This window comes from Musa acuminata, chromosome BXJ3-2, assembly GCF_036884655.1.
Source record: "Musa acuminata AAA Group cultivar baxijiao chromosome BXJ3-2, Cavendish_Baxijiao_AAA, whole genome shotgun sequence".
Classification (NCBI taxonomy): domain Eukaryota; kingdom Viridiplantae; phylum Streptophyta; class Magnoliopsida; order Zingiberales; family Musaceae; genus Musa; species Musa acuminata.
Window position 1 is genome coordinate 33391694 of NC_088350.1, and position 21434 is coordinate 33413127.

At 35.0% G+C, this 21434-nt stretch overlaps 3 protein-coding genes and 1 pseudogene across 4 annotated transcripts; 3 read left to right on the plus strand and 1 right to left on the minus strand.

The window, feature by feature from the left end:
* Window positions 1-1042: 1042 nt before the first annotated feature.
* LOC135631623 (BTB/POZ domain-containing protein At2g46260-like) lies at window positions 1043-2591 on the plus strand. Its single transcript, XM_065139362.1, has 4 exons — window positions 1043-1382; window positions 1674-1759; window positions 1864-1930; window positions 2278-2591. Exons 1-4 carry the CDS (start codon window positions 1043-1045, stop codon window positions 2589-2591), a joined length of 807 nt encoding a protein of 268 aa, XP_064995434.1.
* A 3338-nt stretch (window positions 2592-5929) lies between these two features.
* Window positions 5930-6968, plus strand: LOC135631624 (BTB/POZ domain-containing protein POB1-like). The gene is made up of 3 exons (XM_065139363.1): window positions 5930-6245; window positions 6537-6622; window positions 6727-6968. The coding sequence occupies exons 1-3, from the start codon at window positions 5930-5932 to the stop codon at window positions 6892-6894; spliced, it is 570 nt and encodes a 189-aa protein (XP_064995435.1). The 3' UTR covers window positions 6895-6968.
* Window positions 6969-7755: 787 nt separating this feature from the next.
* LOC135631625 (BTB/POZ domain-containing protein POB1-like) lies at window positions 7756-8537 on the plus strand (annotated as a pseudogene).
* A 4678-nt stretch (window positions 8538-13215) lies between these two features.
* On the minus strand, window positions 13216-17330 carry LOC135630952 (CMP-sialic acid transporter 1-like). Of its 2 annotated transcripts, XM_065138281.1 has the most exons (5): window positions 17230-17330; window positions 15165-15334; window positions 14837-15023; window positions 13950-14027; window positions 13216-13825 (listed from the first exon to the last, which is right to left on the minus strand). In XM_065138281.1, exons 1-5 carry the CDS (start codon window positions 17269-17271, stop codon window positions 13682-13684), a joined length of 621 nt encoding a protein of 206 aa, XP_064994353.1. In that variant the 5' UTR covers window positions 17272-17330; the 3' UTR covers window positions 13216-13681. The 2 variants fall into 2 exon arrangements, with proteins under 2 accessions (XP_064994353.1, XP_064994352.1); XM_065138280.1 differs by lacking the exon at window positions 17230-17330 and having other exon boundaries at window positions 15165-15476.
* Window positions 17331-21434: the final 4104 nt, after the last annotated feature.

The following is a 21434-nucleotide window of genomic DNA, read 5'->3' on the forward strand; positions in this document are numbered from 1 at the left end:
ATAATAAGACTAAGTCAAAAAGTGTTCATAAATGGGTTATTAATATTAAGGTTCTCTTTGAAATTTGTATGTATTGAAAAGTCGCTTCCCCTGTTATTATGCTTATGGGCTGTTCAACCTCGTTCATCGTCAAAATAAGTTATGAGCCAATTCGGCTTTGTGCATTATTGAAAAGCACTATAGGCCGATTCGATATGCACTATAAATTGATTTGGCCTCATGCGTCGTCGAAATGTGCTTAAATATTATAGAAATCTGATTAATAATATAATAGTATATTATAGGAATATGGGCAAGCAAGCAACTATTCTACCCTTAAATATTATACGAATCTGATTAATAATACAATAGTATAAACCATCAAATATATATTAAATTATTTCTGTATTTATATATCCTTATAAAGTTTGAAATAACATGTTAGCATATATATTTTTTAATTGAATATGTATCTGTTCAAATATTAAAATTCCATATATTCCCAAAAACTCACATCAGTACCTGCCAATTATGATTGATACTCATTTATTTAAATAAATAAAAATAAACTAATATATATATTGAATAAAATCATTTATTTTGGGAGAACATTTTTATAATTTTTACATTAAAAAAATCGGGCTATAAGTTCATATATATATATATATATATATATATATATATATATATATATATATATATATATATATATATATATATATATATATATTCTAGAAGAAAAAACAATTTTTTAGAGAAAAACAACTATTACTCTTGGAAAAATTATAACATGTTAATGAATGCCAATTAAAATTCCTAATGTCACAACCATCAATTTTCATGATTATTCTTCCACTACCATAAATATCTTGACAAACTTTTAATAATCTCTCTTTGGCATGGGCTTATATGAAAATATATATGGATTGGAATTTTAGTAGGAAATATATTTTTTGTAATTTTAGACATTTCATTCTCATAATTTTCTTGCTCGTTTATACAAATCGTTGTCTTTATACATACGGTGGTTGCCTTAATACACACGTGCGGTCGTTTGCATAAAATGGCGACAACGCAACTCTGCTCCCTCTGTGCTCTCTCGATTTTGCCTCTAGTTTCTATTAAGCTAATTGATCCCACAGAAAAAGTAAAATTAATGTTGAAAGTTGGGTGGACGGTGGAATGGAGTCCCGACGATGTAATGTTGAATTATCGAGTCACGGCCGAGGGGGAGGAGGTCATAACGAGCATAAACCGCAACTTCAAATTCGCCTTCAACTGTCCCAACTTCTCCGATCGCGTGCTCCGCATCGAGGTCGTGGGGAAGCCTCCCGAGGGTGAGGTTAGCATCGAGCGGAACACCCATCAGAAGCGGCAAAGTGATGATGACATCACAGAGAAAGGTCGAAAACCCTCTTCCTTTTTCTTCCATGTCTTTCCTTTTGCTATAATGTGAATTATCTGCATATATTTTTGCCCCTGATCAGAAATTATAGATTATTAGACAATGAGAAGGGCCTTCCGGTGGATAGGTTATCGCTCTCCCGGTAGCGATGTCAATTTTAGGAAAAAAGGAAAGCATTCCATGCGATCAAAACAATAGTTTGCTTTGTTGATTTCTTGATGGAGTTGTCAAAGTTATGCCATTTGTATTCATTCATGTTTATGAATTGATCATTTTCAGTAATCTACAGGTGATGATTCTGATCTTGTCCTCAGAGTCAATTCCATCTACGTTAATTCTGCTATACTTGCTGTAAGAAGCCCTTTCTTCTTCAAGGTAAGTGATAATACCATATCCCTTACTGTGTACCGACATACATTTTCCTTTCTTGATCACAGATGCTAATTCTTATTTCCCTGTGGCATATTTTTCTCTGTTAGCTTTTCACGACTGGCATGAAAGAATCTCATCAGCAGCGGCATGTAACTTTGAGAATCAACACATCAGGTACTTGTCAAAACAAATCACACCGAGTATTGCTTTGTGCAAGTGCATATGCACTCACATCTTACTCCTTCGTTTGTCGATTGATCAGTTAGCACTTCTAGTAGTTCCTTAACATTTTATGAAGGAAAAATTCACATTCTACTCCAAAGGTAAATATCCCTCTATTTATACGATACGAGTCCGGGATTGATGCTACATCGACCGTCATGAATTCATCTTTATGGATATGTTTTTTGTCATTCTTCTTGACTATTTTATGCACTTCTCCATTCCAAGTTTATTTATCTCTACATTGCATACCTGGAAAACGAGCAACGTCATCCTTTTTGGTTTTTCACTTTGAACAGAGGAAGAAGCCGCTCTCATGGAGCTCGTAAGTTTTATGTACTATAAAAAGTTGTCATCTACCTCACCCGCCCTCCTCGTAGATGTGTTGATCGCAGCTGACAAGTTTGAGGTCGCTTCTTGCGTGTGGTATTGTGTTCAGCGGCTTATGGAATTACCTATGACCACAAAGTCTGCACTACAATATCTGAATCTCCCTTCTCGTGTTTCCAGTATGACCCCAGCAGTCCAGTATTTGGCAGACGATGCCAAGTTGTACCTTTCCAATCGGAATAGGGACAACACTAATATGGATAGTAGTGATTTAGAAATATAAGCATAAAATTTGTAATATGCTATATATGTTTCAGAAAACTTTTAATGTTATGATTAAAATCAAATAACATAGATCATATCTACGATGTTTATCTTTTGATACCGTTTGGCGAGATCTATATTTGATTTACACAGGCATCATCTTTGGATCCAAAAATCATAGGGATGTTGATTTACAAGGAGAACTAGACACTCATTTTTTTTTTTTTTTCTCTTCTTATCTTTTCACTTGATCACGATTATTGATGATTTAGGGATACGGAGAATGAGAGAGGTATTGTAATCTCTTAATGTCGCAATGAGTATCTAGTCATGTCTATTTATGATAGATTTGTTATTGTCACTGTTGCCTGTTGCTACTGTTTCTGTTGCTAAGATGATTGTATGATCATCATAAAAAAAAAAAAAAAAAAAAACCCCTCACAAGGCTTTACAATCGAAGGGTGCATCCTCGGCCAATCAAAATCATGCAAAAGGTCGAGATCGGTGACTCGACATGTGCTCGGGGCAAGCTAGTTCCTTTTGATAATTTGAACAAGATTAGTGGAATAAGGAGTTGCGAGTCCCACTACGTCTTCCTGGCAATTAAAGGGGTTAGACATGAGGTGTCATTAACAACAACTCAAAGTCAAGACGGCTACACAAGCAAATCATGGTTTGGCAGCACTAATGGATTATTGTTGAAAACGACACTTGGTGAGGTCGATTTAAATCGTTCGTCAAAGATGTATGATTGGAGCCGACTTGATACTATTCTTTGGATGACTCATTCGCATGGCAAATATCCATAAATATACTTGGTGACATGGGTCCAAAATTGCTCGACTTAAAAGAAGACGAAAATGGTTAAGTATCCAAAAACGTATCAACGAAGGAGATTTCTGTTGATAGTCCTCTCTTTTTCTATTTATAATTTTATGTTCAATTTTTTTTATGATCTTGAGAACACAAAAACTCAAACGACCTCAACTCATGAAACCAACCATATGAAACCTGATTGATTCATTTCATTTGTCAAGCAAGCGAGAGGAAGTGAAGTAAAGCTTCCATCACAAAGAACTGTTAGGCTTTATGTCAAAGGTAGCAGCAACAGCAACAGTAGGTCAACCATTAAGCCAAAATACCAACACGTGAAACGATATGTAATCGAAGATGCCCATAAATTTTTTGATGATTTATCAAAATGTCTTGGACTTGAAATCTGTCTTCGCCACTTACACATATGCATGATAGAGGAAGTGAAGCAAAGCTCATCTAACCATCACAGAGAACTGTTAAGCTTCATGACAAGATAGCACCAGCAGCGGTAGGTCATTTCTCTATAGCGATATAGTGAGATGATGTCAACCGTTAAGCAATAACATTTAACACGTGAAACCATACGTAATCTGATTGACCGATTGATTGATTGATTTCAACCACAAAAAAGGATAGAGGAAGTGAAGTAAAGCTCATCTAACCACCACAGAGAACTGTTTGGCTTTATGACAAGGTAGCAGCAGCAGCAGTAGCAGGTGCTTCTCCATTGAGATACAGTGACAGAAGTGTATGGGGGCTTTAGTGGGCGGGCCTGAGGAAGGCGCCCATGGCGAAGCTGCTCTTGTGGTTAACGTTGTTGGTCACGGGGAGACCGTACTCTCGAAGGAGACAGTCGAATGTATTATAAAAATAATAAATATATAAATCTCAGAGTTTTTTTTTGTGTGTCAAAAACCCAAACAATAATCAAGAGAATAAATGAGATATAATGATTATGTCACTTTGCACAATATCCAAAATCTCCCTAAGTACTCGTAACAAAAGTCCATTGTAAATCTAATTTAACTTAAGATGATAACATTGTTTTGGATGATTGAAAACAACATGTGCATTATCCTTATCTTGTTCTTTTTTTTTTTTTTTTTATCCTTTCCTTCTCTTTTTCTGAACCACATTTCTATAGTTTTTCAACCCAAGTTGGCCGCCACCACTGTTCTCTTTTCTTTTTCTTAACCCCCACATCTATAAATTAAGGTTTAGGTTAAAAAAAAATATAGTTAAGGCTAAAGTAAGCTATGGGTTATTAAAGCACATTATGGGCTGAATAATAGGTTATCTGCCAAATAGTCATATCGGTTCTCTTGCCACGACATAAAGGATGACAACACTATTGATATTAGATATGTCATATTCCAATCGTGTTAGCTCCTGAAAACTACTCGGGGCTCTCCCAATAATACCTCTTCAATTCTTAAGTCAATAAGTGATTTGGATGATTCAACTATTTTTTTAATATAAAAGATTATGCATGGGGGAACGTACCTAAGAAGTCCTTTTTATAATGAGCCTCTATCACCGATCACTTGACTTCGTGGCCTACAATGCATAATAAGACTAAGTCAAAAAGTGAGATCATCAATGGATTATTAATATTAAGGTTCTCTTGAAATTTAAATTGATTTGACCTCATGCGTCGTCGTCGAAATGTGCTTAAATATTATAGAAATCTGATTAATAATATAATAGTATATTATAGGAATATGAGCAAATAAGCAACTATTCTACCCTTAAATATTATAGGAATCTGATTAATAATACATTAGTATAAACCATCGAATATATATTAAATTATTTCTGTATATATATATATATATATATATATATATATCCTTATAAAGTTTGAAATAACATGTTAGCATATATATATTTTTTAATTGAATATGTATCTGTTCAAATATTAAAATTCCATATATTCCCAAAAACTCACATCAGTACCTGCCAAATATGATTGATACTCATTTATTTAAATAAAAATAAACTAATATATATATTGAATAAAATCATTTATTTTGGGAGAACATTTTTATAATTTTTACATTAAAAAAATCGGGATATAAGTTCATTTATATATATTTTCTAGAAAAAAACTTTTTTTTAGAGAAAAACAACTATTACTCTTGGAAAAATTATAACATATTAATGAATGCCAATTAAAATTCCTAATGTCACAACCATCAATTTTCATGATTATTCTTCTACTATCATAAATATCTTGACAAACTTTTAATAATCTCTCTTTGGCATGGGCTTATATGAAAATATATATGGATTGGAATTTTAGAAGGAAATATATTTTTTGTAATTTTAGACATTTCATTCTCATAATTTTCTTGCTCGTTTATACAAATCGTTGTCTTTATACATACGGTGGTTGCCTTAATACACACGTGCGGTCGTTTGCATAAAATGGCGACAACGCAACTCTGCTCCCTCTGTGCTCTCTCGATTTTGCCTCTAGTTTCTATTAAGCTAATTGATCCCACAGAAAAAGTAAGATTAGTGTTGAAACTTGGGCGGACGATGGAATGGAGTCACGACGATGATATGTTGGAACTTGGGGGGACGATGGAATGGAGTTACGACGATGATATGTTGGAACTTGGGGGGACGATGGAATCGATACTCAACATTGATGTCTTGGATTATGGATTCACGGCCAAGGGGGAGGTGTTCATAACGAGCATAAACCGCAACTTCGAATTCGCCTTCAACTGTCCCAACTTCTCCGATCGCGTGCTCCGCATCGAGGTCGTGGGGAAGCCTCCCGAGGGTGAGGTTAGCATCGAGCGGAACACCCATCAGAAGCGGCAAAGTGATGATGACATCACAGAGAAAGGTCGAAAACCCTCTTCCTTTTTCTTCCATGTCTTTCCTTTTGCTATAATGTGAATTATCTGCATATATTTTTGCCCCTGATCAGAAATTATAGATTATTAGACAATGAGAAGGGCCTTCCGGTGGATAGGTTATCGCTCTCCCGGTAGCGATGTCAATTTTAGGAAAAAAGGAAAGCATTCCATGCGATCAAAACAATAGTTTGCTTTGTTGATTTCTTGATGGAGTTGTCAAAGTTATGCCATTTGTATTCATTCATGTTTATGAATTGATCATTTTCAGTAATCTACAGGTGATGATTCTGATCTTGTCCTCAAAGTCAATTCCATCTACGTTAATTCTGCTATACTTGCTGCAAGAAGCCCTTTCTTCTACAAGGTAAGTGATAATACCATATCTCTTACTGTGTACCGACATACATTTTCCTTTCTTGATCACAGATGCTAAATCTTATTTCCCTGTGGCATATTTTTCTCTGTTAGCTTTTCACGACTGGCATGAAAGAATCTCATCAGCAGCGGCATGTAACTCTGAGAATCAACACATCAGGTACTTGTCAAAACAAATCACACCGAGTATTGCTTTGTGCAAGTGCATATGCACTCACAGCTTACTCCTTCGTTTGTCGATTGATCACTAAGCACTTCTAGTAGTTCCTTGACATTTTATGAAGGAAAAATTCACGTTCTACTCCAAAGGTAAATATCCTTCTATTTATGCGATATGAGTATACTACATCGACCGTCCTATACTTGTTCTTGAGTGATGAATTCATCTTTATGGACACGGTTTTTGTCATTCTTCTTGACTATTCTATGTGCTTCTCCATTCCAAGTTTATTTATCTCTACATTGCATACCTAGAAAACGAGCAACGTCATCCTTCTTTCTCCTTTTTGTTTTTTCACTTTAAACAGAGGAAGCTGCTCTCATGGAGCTCTTAAGTTTTATATACAGAAGAGAGTTGTCAGCTACCTCACCCACCCTCCTCGTAGATGTGCTGATCGTTGCCCACAAGTTTGAGGTCGATTCTTGCGTGTGGTATTGTGTTCAGCGGCTTATGGAATTACCTATGACCACAGAGTCTACACTACAATATCTGAATCTCCCTTCTCGTGTTTCCATGGCCCCAGCAGTCCAGCCTTTGATAGATGCCGCAAGGTATACCTTTCCATAGTCCAACATTTGGAAGTGTGAAACTTAGTGAATATTGATTTATTTTCGGAATCGTGGATTTTGGGAATGTAAGCATAAAATTTGTAAAATTTACATTTTATGTCAGGATTGAAATGAAATAACATAGGTCGTATATACGATGTTTATCTTTTGATGTTATCTGAAAATATCTTTATCTGATATGCACGAATATCGTTCTCGAATCCAAAAGTCACAGGAATGTCGATCTACAAGGAGAATTAGATGCTCTGTCTCTTCTCTTTTTATCTTTTCATCGGACAACGATTATTGATAGTTTAGGGACAAAGAGAACGAGAGAGGAACTATAATCTCTCAATGTCGCGATACGTATTGCGTCATTTCACGTTTTTGTTAAGTACCGTATGCTAGTCTCTAGAGATCATATCTATTTATAGACGAGGGCAAAGAGTCTAGAATAAATAATTAGAAAAATTCATCACACCGAGAATATATCTCCTATCGAACTCTACTATAATACGAGTCTTCCTCTCACCTAATCCACCGCATCCGTTTTCCTTATATGAGCCTCCAGAAACTAACAAGTCCTCACCTGCAATGACCTCAATCACGAGCTCGCTTCCAAGTTAGTGACCGAGACACTCTTATGCGCCGAGTCAAAAACACAAGCGGTTTACGGATACTGTCGACTCAGGGTTGTGAGATTCGATAGGCCTCATCCACACACAATGCATCATCGTCTTTTTTGATCTCAGGAGGGAGGAGTGTGCCAAAATATTCCCATCAGGCCGGATCTACTCCCAGAGATTTCAATTGAGTGGACAGGGATTCTTCCTCTCAGCTCACTGCTACTGGGATCAGCAGGGATCGTTTCACTCTTTTGGCCTTTCCATAGGGATGAGTAAGAACAGTTCTTCGGATGGCTCTACGATAAACTATGAGTTTTGCCGCAAGAATCGGGCCATCAGGAGATTTTTAGAGTAGGTACAGAGATAGTTTCACTTGGGACACCTGGGACGACAAAGGGCTGCAGGAACCTGCTTGGCTTGCCATGAACTTCATTTATCTCCGACGACATCATCTTCTTCATGGATGACACCCTCCACCTGAGAGTCGAGTTAACCATCAGGCAGCCTTAGCCACCTTCGCTGCAGTGGCACAAACAGCTACTCTCGAGTGGCAGGTCTTTTACTTGCTGGTTGCACCCATAATGGCTGCAAAATCTCTATTTCTTATACAAAAACTAATACTTTGATCGAGACTTATATGTTCCCTTACTGTCATATATTAGATAAAAATTAATATTCATGATATTCATTTTTAATCTTTTTTATTCTACAAATAATCTATTTAGTTTCACCATTATGATACCCTCTGTGTCATCATCATATTTGGTTCATCCCCCTTTTTTCTTTTTCTTTTTCCTTTTTCTTGTCAATGAAGGAAGCTTGAAGAATTCAAGATTGGATCAGTCCCAATTACAATGTGATCCAATCTTAATTTTGGGCCATCTCATGGGTTTGTAATAAGCTAGATCAAGCGAACAAAGAACATGACTAAGATGATACATGTGAGACCATTACAGATTTCTACTTACAAATCACTACATATAGACTAATTTATAGGAACATGTAAGACCTCCAATTTTTCTTTGTTAAGATGTGGTCTTGTCCATTGTGGAGGAAAATGATGCCAACCTCTCTCTTTTTTCCATATTTTGCAGACTTGATCTTTCTTTTCTGAGCTCATTTTTGCTTTGCTTTGTTTGTTTTAATGAAGAAAAATAATGATAATTTAGATTGAGTAGTTCAAACTCTGCTTATTTTGTGTTTTTTTCTATTCATCTTACATCCTTAAGTCCCATTTTGATCTTGAAAGCACTAAAAACCCTTGACATGGATTTGTATTGTATCAAAGCACCAGAATAGGCCTAACAGTAGAGTAGAGAGATGAGGGAGACAGAAAGAACAATCACAAACACAAACATCATAAGAATCTGTGTTTCAGGAAGATTGAGGCAAAATTCACTGAATAGGCACCTCATGGAGTTTCAATATTCAAGATGAATATGTCATAGAAACAAAAATTTCTAGCAGAATCCCCCAAAAATAACAAAATTAATGCAGTATAGAATGCTATGATATAATATATTCACAAATCTACATGGCCAAATATTTCTCAACACAAAGTGTAAATATTAATTGGATCCATGATTATTAGATTAGCAAATTGGTTATCCAATCATATGACATCAGAATTTATCTACTAAGCATATCACAACATAAAATCTTGGCAAAGAACCTAAAAACATCCCAAAAGTCTCACATGAAGTAAAGAATTAATATAGTGTATAGGTTTACATCAATCGATTATCACTAATTTAAATTTTACTATTTTACGCCTGAGATGATGATTCAATTATATTATGTTAATAAGCTACTTATCTCATCAGTCTCAATCATCACAACAAATGCCTTGTTCACTCCTCTACCACATTTCTCCTTGCATCCATGAAATGACCTTTCCTGGAAGGAACATAAACCTCCTCCAAGGCACCATCCTGGCCACGAGTTACTTGTCTCCTTCAACCAAGATGAGCACAAGAACTGGGAAAGATGTGGCATTAAATGGGGGAACTATTGAAAGTGCATCATCTTGATCAAAGACCTATGATTGATTCATGCAATAAATGCCCATCCTTCCGGTGTCTTGCTCCACCACAACCTCCATTTCCATGTTGCCCACCTTCCCAAGGCATCAAGCCGAGTCCCTCTAACTTGTAAGCGTAAGTAAACAGCTTTCAATGACCTTGAAAGCATCTCTCAAAAGCGTAAGTAAACAGCTTTCAATGACATACCATTGTCGATGTCAAAATACTTTTAACATGGTTAAATTCATTTACCGTAATATATTACTTTCGTGAATATAATAATCAAGCAACCAATTGGATTGCTACAAAAACTAGAATAGAGAAATATGTTTTTTATTTTTGTTGTTGGAAGGAATCATTTCCTCCTAAGCTATCTTATAAGTGTTTGCACAATGACTTATTAGATCTTAATAGAAAAAAGAGTCTATGGTAGATTGCTCTACAGACATCGACACTGCTTCTTAATCTTAGAATTCTATGAGTAGAAGATGAACCAAGTAATCATGCAACAAAGTCGAGTGCATTCATTGAAGAACTCGTAGTCAAAGCCATTACTTTTGTCACCCCACCAAAACTAGTGATCGTGTCATGATGAAACAAGAAGCAAAAAACCAGTCGTCGTTGTTGTCCAACAACACGAAGCTGCTTTTAATGCATCGAATACACTTGTGCATTCGTTGCGTGTTATCTAGGAAATGCTATAAGGAGATTCATGGCCACACTCTTGAGAGGATGGTGACGCTACTGATGAGTTGAACCACGTTGAAAGAAAATATAAATTGAATTATGTCTCATCTATATGGGCTTAATCATTTCTGATCAAAGATTTATAAACAATGATGTTGAGGTAGTCGAACTCATTTATTTCGTCGATCATTTTTCGGTTCATGTTTTTGTCCTCGAGTGACGATTTAAATTGATAGAGGAGGCTAGATGATTCTACTATCGTAACTTAAATTTAACTATTTAATGCAAATAACTCATAAATCTAATAGATTAATATTCTATCGAATCATATCGTGACGATAATATTGGAGTGAATTAGATGGAGCTAGAGATATATTACAATATAGAGCCATTGTTTGATGATGTGGTTTTATCAGTTATCCCAATGATAGTTCAATGAGTTTTGATTTCTAAGGACACTCCTCACAGTCTAAGGACACATCCCATGTCACATTTGATTTCTAAGGACACACTCCTCACAGTCTCTCGATATCCGGAGCTTTGCATATTTCTATAATTTCACAGAAACACTGAATAGTAGCACTGCATGAAGCACACTGAAACTTGAAGCGATAGTCTTTTTACCTTTATTTTCATCTCTCTTGTAGCTTCAATCACTTGCAACTTTCTTGCACCAAAATTAGTCTTGGAAAATTGTATAGCCAAGGAGGAAAAGATGGTGAAGAAGCTTTTGCTCATATGATGTCATGGTTCCCTGATCATTTGACTAGATTAGTGGAGTGAGAAGTTTCAGAGTTCCATTACTTCAATCACTTGAAACTTTCTTGCACCATAGTAGTCTTAGACAAGCTGTTGCAAGAGGCTATTTTGCATTTGTGTCTCAATCTACATGAAAAGGAAATACGGCCAAAGAGGAAAAGAAGATTGAAGAAGCTTTTTCCCTTATGATATCATTTTCTAAGTGTTCCTTAGACGGTTTGAACCAAATTAGTGGAATAAGAAGTTGCAAGTCCCACTACGTCTTCTTGGCAATTAAAGAAGGGGTTAGGCGTGAGGTGCCATTAACAACAACTCAAAGTCAAGAAGGGCATGCATCACAATCTACTTAAGGAAGCAAATCTTGGTTTGGTAGAAGAGGGTTACTGTCGAAAACGACACTTGATGAGGTCGATTTAGGTCGACTCGATCTATTCCTTGTATGACTCAATGTCAAAAACTTACATAAAAGATTAGGTAGATTTTGTACTATTGATAACAGTTTCTTTCGATGTTCAAGTTAGTGAACGTCTTATTTTACCCGATCGAGCATGATATTTTAAATCCGAGGAGGGAAAGAGAAAAATTGCTGCAACCGGATCGAAGCTAGTTTGATGCAAATGCCTCCTCCACTAACCTTGATCTGCCATCGTTTTGGATACTAATCATATCAAGATACGACTGATGTCAAATCGAACTCAACTAGACTTGGATTGAATGGAAGAGAACAAGCTAAAGAACTGGAAATTCTATCAAATGAGTGTGATCTTGGGAACACAAAAACTCAAACGACCTCAACACGTGAAACCATATGTAATCTGATTCATTCATTTAAATTGTCAAGCAAGAGAGAGAAAGTGAAGTAAGGCTGTAGACACAATCATCACAAAGAACTGTTAGGCTTTATGTCAAAGGTAGCAGCAACAGCAGCAGTAGGTCAACCATTAAGCAAAAATATCGGCACGTGAAATCATATGTAATCGAAGATGCCAACTGTTGGTGAAAACTTTAATGATTTATCGTAAGATTTTGAACTCGAATTCTGTCTTCGCCACTTATGATTGATTGATTATTTCAACTATCAGAGGAAGTGAAGCAAAGCTCATCTAACCATCACAGAGAACTGTTTGGCTTTATGACAAGGTAGCAGCAGCAGTAGTAGTAGTAGTAGTAGCAGGTCATTCTCCATAGACATATAGCGAGGAAGTGTATGGGGCTTTAGTGGGCGGGCCAGAGGAAGGCGCCCATGGCGAAGCTCCTCTTGTGGTCGACGTCGCCGGTCACGGGGAGGCCGTACTCCCGGAGGAGGCAGTCGAGCTTCCACTCCGGCATCGACTCGTAGTCGGCTCGGGTGTAGCGCGGGTAGTGCAGTGGCATCCGGAAGCAGTGCAGATCTCGTTGTTGCTGCTTCGCCTGCGCGCTGGCGGCGAGGGAGAGATTGGATACAGGTTGAGAAATGGAGCCCATGCTGCTCCTCCTTCCGCCTCTCTCCTTGGCTTCGAGTCTATTGAGCAGCTCGAACAAGGAGGAGGCGTCTTATAGAGGTGGTGGGGAGTGGCAAAGGAGAGATTAATTAATGGTCTTTGGAATTGACATGTTGTCAGTCAGTCAGTCAGTCTGTCCGTCAGCAGCGCACCGGCAGGGGTTGGCATTGATGAACAACTACATGACTTAGGTCACAGTCTCCGAATTTACCTCATTCGCATGGCAAATATCCATAAATATTGTCTCGAACATATCATCATTGTCGCCATATTTTTAATTCATTTGAATATACTTGGTGACATGGGTCCAAAATTGCTCGACTTAAAAAAGAAGAAAATGGTTTACTCTATGGTGATAAACACTTGAGATACTTAATGCAAAATCAATGAGACAAACTGATTGAGGACTAGTCTCTCTCTCTCTCTCTCTCTACATTAACTGTGACACCACATGGCACAAATCTATTCATTGGCTATGCTCTATGTTTCTGGAGACTTTGCTAGTGCATTATGTTGCAGAGCACTAGCAAATCTATTCGGACTTTGCTTGTCCGATAGACTCGTCTTCTTCATAAAATCTGGAATTGCAAGCACCACGCATTCAATTCACATCTTCTGTTTCTTTCATCTCTAAACAATTCCATCTACGATATGAATAGTATTTGGTTAACAGATCCTGTTCCGTTGAGCTTACATAGCAACAGAATCATGACTCCCCCGTTGGCTCGACAGCTATTTCCTTGAGTGTGTCTGACGCCGCCTTTGTTGTCGCTGGTAAATCTACGAGCTTGTGAGCAGGAGCAAAGTACATGTGCAGCGAAATCATGCAGATTATAATGCCCAAGAAAAGCTGCAGAAAAGATGTCGACCGTAGTAAACCGATCAGGCATAGTTTGTCACTTGTCCTATAGAAAATGTAGGACAGTAAATTGATACTTTGGCTGTTGATTTGATCTTGAGGGTATACAACTTACCTGCACAGTAGGCTTGAAACTGAAAAGAAATATAGATACGACCATCGTTAGTAACATTGCCATCGAAGTTGAATACACCTGAAAGGATGAGGAAAAACACGATAAGTTGAAATTATTGTCAAAAGAAACATATTGCCGGCAAAAGAATATCCACCGTGTTAATTAATGTTTATAAACATTGTGTTTCTTTGGATTTTTCAGATTCCATGAGAGAGAACAAATTTACGAAGATGGTAACTGTTGACAGTAAAGTTCAAAGGACTCTAATATTCTCATTTCTAAGTAACTTTAATACAAAAAGCATAAACATACATACATATAAAGTAAGTCAAATTTTAAATGCAACTTTGTCATGCAGTTGATGTTTTTAATTTGGGCTTGGTTTGCACTGTAGAAATAACCTTCTAAAGTTGACTAACAAGCTCTAACAAAGACATTAACATAAAAGACTGGCCCATACAGTCTACCCCTTACAAGAAATGCTTTCATGACTTGAACTTGACACCAAATCATAAAAAGGCTACTTTGCCATGGCAACCAAGGCTCACCTTCCTTCTCAAAGAAACATGTTCCATTTAAATTACTTCCTAAAGAGCAAGTCCATGTCCTATTATGATATGATAAATACAATACAGTGAAAATGAACAGCAACAATAATGAAAACCAATTTTATCCCTACAAGTAAAAAAGAAAATAAAAATAAAAATAGAACACTGGCTCAGATATAACAATCCAGAATAACATGCCATGTCTCAGCAAATTTTATAGGCAATATATTCTACCATTTTATGGCTACTTTAAGCGTGTCATTGGTTTGAGCATTGTACATGCAGTACGGAAAATCACTTCCACATACACAGTCGTAGAAGAAAGTATACAGGACTTACCTTCACAATATTGTCTGCATATTTCATCAGCCATGAAACTAACAACCCAGAAGATCCTAGGTTTAATACAACCAGCCATGTTGTAACAGTGTATCCATTAAGAAGACGTTGCCACCATGGTCCATTCTCAAATCCAACTCTAAAATCATCCATCATAAGCCGTGTCATGTTAAAGATTGCACCAAACCTGACAGTAAAGTGTAGCGATGGTAACTGATAGTATCTAACAACTCAATATTTTATGAATCTCTTGCTTCTATTTGCTGAGAAAGACAAGTTAACAAATGTACACACACACACACACGAAACAACAGATAAAGGTATATACGTATATAGTTGCACATTCTGCCAGTACAGGGTGTCGTTGTTCTTCTTCATCAAGTATTCTGTATAAACACCAGCTAGTGCAGAAAGACAGGCAGACAAGAGTCCAAACATGTAACCTTGTATAGGTGCTGAAAATAGTGAGTCACAAGATGCCTCTCCACAACCTTTCACCTGTGCATCATATTTGAAAAAATTATATAGGTGGTTAATATGATTGGTATGATCATCATTAGTTGAAGTTTGATATAAATAGGAATGAGTGGATCCAAAATATTCAAATGGCTTCATGAAAAACAGTATTCAGCGAGGATAAACAAAATGACCTTTGCATATTAGTCATTGACATCTTCCTTTTTCCCATATTAGTCATTCTAATCATCACATTGTCTCTCAGTCACCAGTGGACATAATTAAAGAGGAAAATGATCAGATGTCCTTCTCATGCTTGGATAAAGGTCCACACCAAATTCTTACCCGACTAAAGCCTCAAACCCTAATCCCACTACACATCTTCCTGCAATACTAGTGTCCACTTCCTCAAGAAACTTATATGAAGATGGAGCTCAACAATAAGAATATTTGGAGCGAATTAACCACTGTGATGGCACTCTTAAAAGGATTTGTATGCACTAATCTATAGATCTTAGGCACCAATATAAATAAAAAGCCTTGTATAAAGCTCAATGGTGGGAAAAGATGCATGTAGCTGACTCCAAATAGTAAGAACATTATGACTTGTTGTCACATGAGGAACATTACGACTTGTTGTCACATGAGGACAAGAACTAATTTAAATTTTATTTCTTACAACACAACAAAAGGAAGGGAACACCAATAATCTCCACATCTTATTTTTCAGAAAAAGTATATCCAAAAATTTGCACATAGAACAAAAGCATGGATTAATATAAACTATTCAACATTAATAACCTTGTGTATACCAATGATTCATAGACTTTAGATTTATTTGCATCTAACAATTAGTATAAAATTTTGTATATTTATCACCCAAAGTACCCACATTCGCTTGTTTGCCCCTCTAATATTGATACTTGAGATTGTTTCAACCAAAAAATTCCATTTATGGAGAAATACCCTAATCATAACATATCAACATCAAGAAAAATAGTCAGCATTTGATGGGTACTAAATGTTTGACCATCTGTAAATTTTCCTGATGGTATGTCTGATGCCAAAAGACGTTTGAAACACATTGTTGTTACAACTTACAAAAGCCCCTAATTCTAAGTCTCTACTCAGAAAATGTTACCAGCAAGATTTTGTGCTCTAACCAATCCTGTCCCAACATGGAAGTAGTTTGGAATCAGCCAGTCACAGTATTAAACCCCTTCCAAGTTTTGCTTGTTGAGATCGGTCATGCAGCTCCTATTTCGTGAAAATAAATCAAGGGTTCATCCAATTTGGTATAACAAATTAGAGGCATGCCGAGGCACAATTCAACAATTTTATACAATTTCATGACAACTTATGAATCTCAGTTGTGAAACAACTAAAATTGAATTGGAAATGGTTGGAACTGAAACAGCCGATTCTGTTGAAACTATCCACAGCTTCCAACAGTACGATATGTCATATAAACCATAAAGAAAAAATAAAAGCTCTTCTGAAGGACCAAAATTAGAATTGATTCTGATACTCTGGATACAACATCACCATCAATAAATAAGACTAGCCAGCAGGACATGATCGAAGTAAGGGATCCCAGATAGAGAAGAGGAGATAAAATAGGGCTCGAGAGAAAGCAGTTTCAAGCAGTTGGAGCTCTAACGACATGGGCTTCAGTGTTCAACCTTCCAATGAAATAAACTGGAACAGGAGCGCTTATATCTTATTAGAATGGACCAAACATTGGTGTACCAATATTGCTTTACCCCATAGATTCCAGTAAAATTAAATGAAAAAAGACATACTTCAAAACTCAAATAATTAGTGCAGTATGTTAATGGAAAAGAAACCACGAGTACCAAATGGAACTGTTAGGGCCAACTCTAGAACAGCTTAGATTCAAACTTGAGGAATTATAGATCTCCTAAATAACAGAGCACCTGGCTTGTAGTTGTCCCAACAGTTAATAGAACAACCACCATCCACTGTCAGGTTGACAACTTCCTCCTCAGAAACAACCTAAAACATCAAAAGGAAAGGATTCCACTGCAATCACAAACCATAAGTTTAATAACAGAGAAAAAGATTGAAATGACACCATAGGAACAATGGAAATTTTTCTTTCATGTACAAAGAATATTCAACAATATACACATTTAAGAAGACATCCGAAAGATCCAGTGTGATTTATTTCCAATTCCAACTAACGCCAGGAACAAGTGTCATGATTTCAAGTGTCATGCGACAATAACTGCACCATTATTACCATACTTCAAACAAATTCTTCAAGCTGACCCAATTTGTGTTACGGAACTAGATTAATTTGCCTTGCAGTTCTAGCATGAGTGTATTCTGAATTTTAATGCTATATTTGTAGTCAGAATATTCATTCTTTTCATGAATTGTTTCAACTAAACTCAACGTTCATGCCACAGTACGTCGATATTTGGAGTGGCAGCTTTTGAAAGAAAGACCAATTAGAAAAAAGAGCTTTAGCTTGCGTGGCAGTGACAGTGCTCTTTTTTTCAAATGCCCGGAAGTAGATTAAATGTGAACATGATTTTCGTTAAAATTAATTTTGAATACGAACATAATTTTGAAAAAACCTAAAATTAAACATGCTCATTTAAAAAAATGTTCATTTTAAAAATGTTAATTTTAAATAATGTTCATTTTAAAAAATGATCATTTTTAAACATATTATTGTTCATTTTATAAATTGTAGATATTTTTTAAAATGTTCAATTTCAAAAATGTTCATTTTAAAATGAACATATTAATAAGAAAAATGTTCATTTTCCTTATTACTAAAATATGTTCATTTAAAAAAAATCATTTTAAAAATGAACATATTAATGTTTATTTTAAAAATGTTCATTTTATAAAATGTTCATTTTAAAAATGTTCATTTTTAAATGAACATATTAATAAGAAAATTGTTCATTTTGCTTATTAATAAAATATGTTCATTTAAAAAATAATAATTTCGTAAAATATGTTAAAAATGAACATAATAATGTTCATTTTAAAACATATTAATGTTCATTTTTTAAAAATGAACATATTTATTAAAATGTTCATCTTAGAAAATGTTCATTTTAAAAATTTTCATTTTAAAATGAACATATTAATTAGAAAAATGTTCATTTTTCTTATTAACAAAATATGTTCATTTTAAAAAAATAATGTCGAAAAATATTTAAAAAATCTTCATTTTAAAAATGAACATAATAATGTTCATTTGAAAAAATGTACATTTTATAAATGTTCATTTTAAAACATATTAATATTCATTTTAAAAAATGAACTTATTTTTTAAAATGTTCGTTTTAAAAATGTTCATTTTAAAATTAGCAAATTAATAAGAAAAATGTTCATTTTTCGTATTAATATAATATGATCATTAAAAAAATAATTTCGAAAAATATTGAAAAATATTAATTTTAAAAATGAACATATTAATGTTCATTTAAAAAATTTTCATTTTAATACATATTAATGTTCTTTTTGACAAATGAACATATTTATTAAAATGTTCATTTTAAAATGAACATATTAATAAGAAAAATGTTCATTTTTCTTATTAATAAAATAGGTTCATGTAAAAGAAATTATGTCGAAATATATTAAAAAAATGTTCATTTTAAAAAATTATTCATTTTTAAACATATTACTGTTTATTTTAAAAAATGAACATATTTTTTAAAATGATCATTTTAAAAAATGTTTGTTTTAAAATAATAATTTTTAAAATTTTTAAAAAGAAACAACCTTCTAACCCTAGCCGGCCTCTTCATCTCTTTAATAGGGATCGGCTTAGGTAGGTTTTGCATGAATATCCCTCTCAATTAGGACTCTCATAGCTAGAGTCCTAACATAGTCCCGGGTCATTAAACAGATGCCAGTAGCGATCAGGCGTTGAAGCTGATATCCTTCCGTCCGTAGGGGCGGAGAGGACTTGTCCTTCTGGCTCGGCAGAAGGGAGGTCGGTTGGGGGCTCCCTCCCGAGGCGAGTTCCTGGCAGCTGTTCCTGCGACATGGGCCCTCCTTCTAGTGCCAAACTGATAGGGATCAGAGGTGTCGTGACTGATGAGTCAACACAGCTAAGCCCACCCGTCGACGTCATGAACCTCTGGCGGAATTATTGAGTCGATGAATTGGCTGCGCCCTTCAAGCGTCTCGGGCGTTGGTTGGGCGAGGGCAAGGTTTGCCAATATAAGCGTTGTTCGTGGAAGATGCGTCCTCTCCCCCCTCGGATGGTCGGGATTCTTCCTTGTGATGAGAAAGCCTCTTGGAGATGAGGGACGCGAGCTGTCGCTAGTCGGGTACGACTCGTTAGGCAACTCTCCTTTGTATACCGAGCGTCCACGGTGGCCTCTCCAGATTAATGCTTCTATCTAGTTGTAGAGGTCATGGCAGTCCTTTGTGTCGTGGCCATGGTCCCGGTGGAACCATGGAATCATTTTTTTTTTACAATAAATATCACCTATAAATTACTGTAAATAACAATAATACAAATGGCATTACTTTGACAACTCCATCAAGAAATCTACCAGGCAAGTTATTGCTTTTTTTTTCAACCCACCGAGTCGTTTCCTTTTTTTTTTCCCTAAAATTGACAATACCAATTTAGTCTTTCATTTTTCTTCCATATCCTTCCTTTTTTATATAATCTAAATTATTTGCATGCATTTTTGCCAAAGATTGGAAAGTATAAATTATTGTACTAAAATTGGAGCAAAGTTGCGTCTTACGTCCTCAGTCATTTTTATCCGGACAACAATACGTGTGTATTAAAGCAAAGGTAGAAGACTTGATTTGATTTATAATGACTTGATGCTATTATAGTCAACTTGAATTTAAGGATAAGGAGAGTTCTTCGTGAGTTAACATAAGAGGTAGGTCCTATCGGTGACACGGTTTCAAAATTGATCGACTTAAAAAGACGAAAGTGGTCAAGTATCAAAAACACGTATCACGAGATTTCTGTTGATAATTCTCTGTTTTTCCATTTATAATTTTATGTTAATTTTTTTTAAATGAACATTTTTTAAAATGTTCATATTAATGTTCATTTTAAAAATGAACATATTAATAAAATAAGTTTTAAAATGAGCATTTTTAAAATGTTCATTTTTTAAAATGAACATTAATATGTTTTAAAATGAACATTTTTAAAATGTTCATATTAATGTTCATTTTAAAACATATCACGAGATTTCTTCATGAGTTCATATTAATGTGATATTTAATAAAAAAATATTGGAAAATTTTAATTATTATTAATTAAAATATAAATTATTAGAAAATATTTAATTATTATTAATAAAAATATGTTTTATTAAAAATAATAATAATTTCGAAAAAAATTAAAAAAAATTAAAAGTGGATCACCAGATTTCTTCTTTTTTAAGAGGATTATCACCAATTTTGATAATAACTAAGATTAACTCAGAATTCTCAATACATCATCTAACTAAATTTAGCTTAACAACGTGAAATACTTAAATTCAAGTTGACTATAATAGTACTAAGTCATTATAAATCAAATCAAGTCTCCTACCCTTGCTTTAATACACACGTATCGTTGTCCGGATAAAAATGACTGAGAACGCAAGACGCAACTTTGCTCCAATTTTAGTACAATAATTTATTTTCAGTAATTTATAGGTGATATTTAATAAAAAATATTGGAAATTTATTTTCAGTAATTTATTTTCAGTAACTTGCTTTGTTGATTTCTTGATGGAGTTGTCAAAGTTATGCCATTTGTATTCATTCTTGTTTGTGAATCGATTATTTTCAGTAATTTTCAGGTGATAATTTTGATCCTATTCTCAGAGTGAGTTAATTCCATCTACGTTAATTTTGCTATACTTGCTGCAAGAAGCAATTTCTTCTTCATGATTAGTGATAATACCATATCCCTTATTGTATATCAATTACTTGCCAAAACCAAATCGCATCGACTATTACTTTTGTGCAAGTAATAACACTCACATATCTTTAAGAAATCAAATAAATCGGGCCATAAGTTCATTTACCCATAAGTTTCTTTATACATATTTTTCTGAAAATATTTTGTCTATATAAACTTATATAAACTGGTGGCCGCTCCCTCCAAAACTGTCTTCCCTCCAAAACA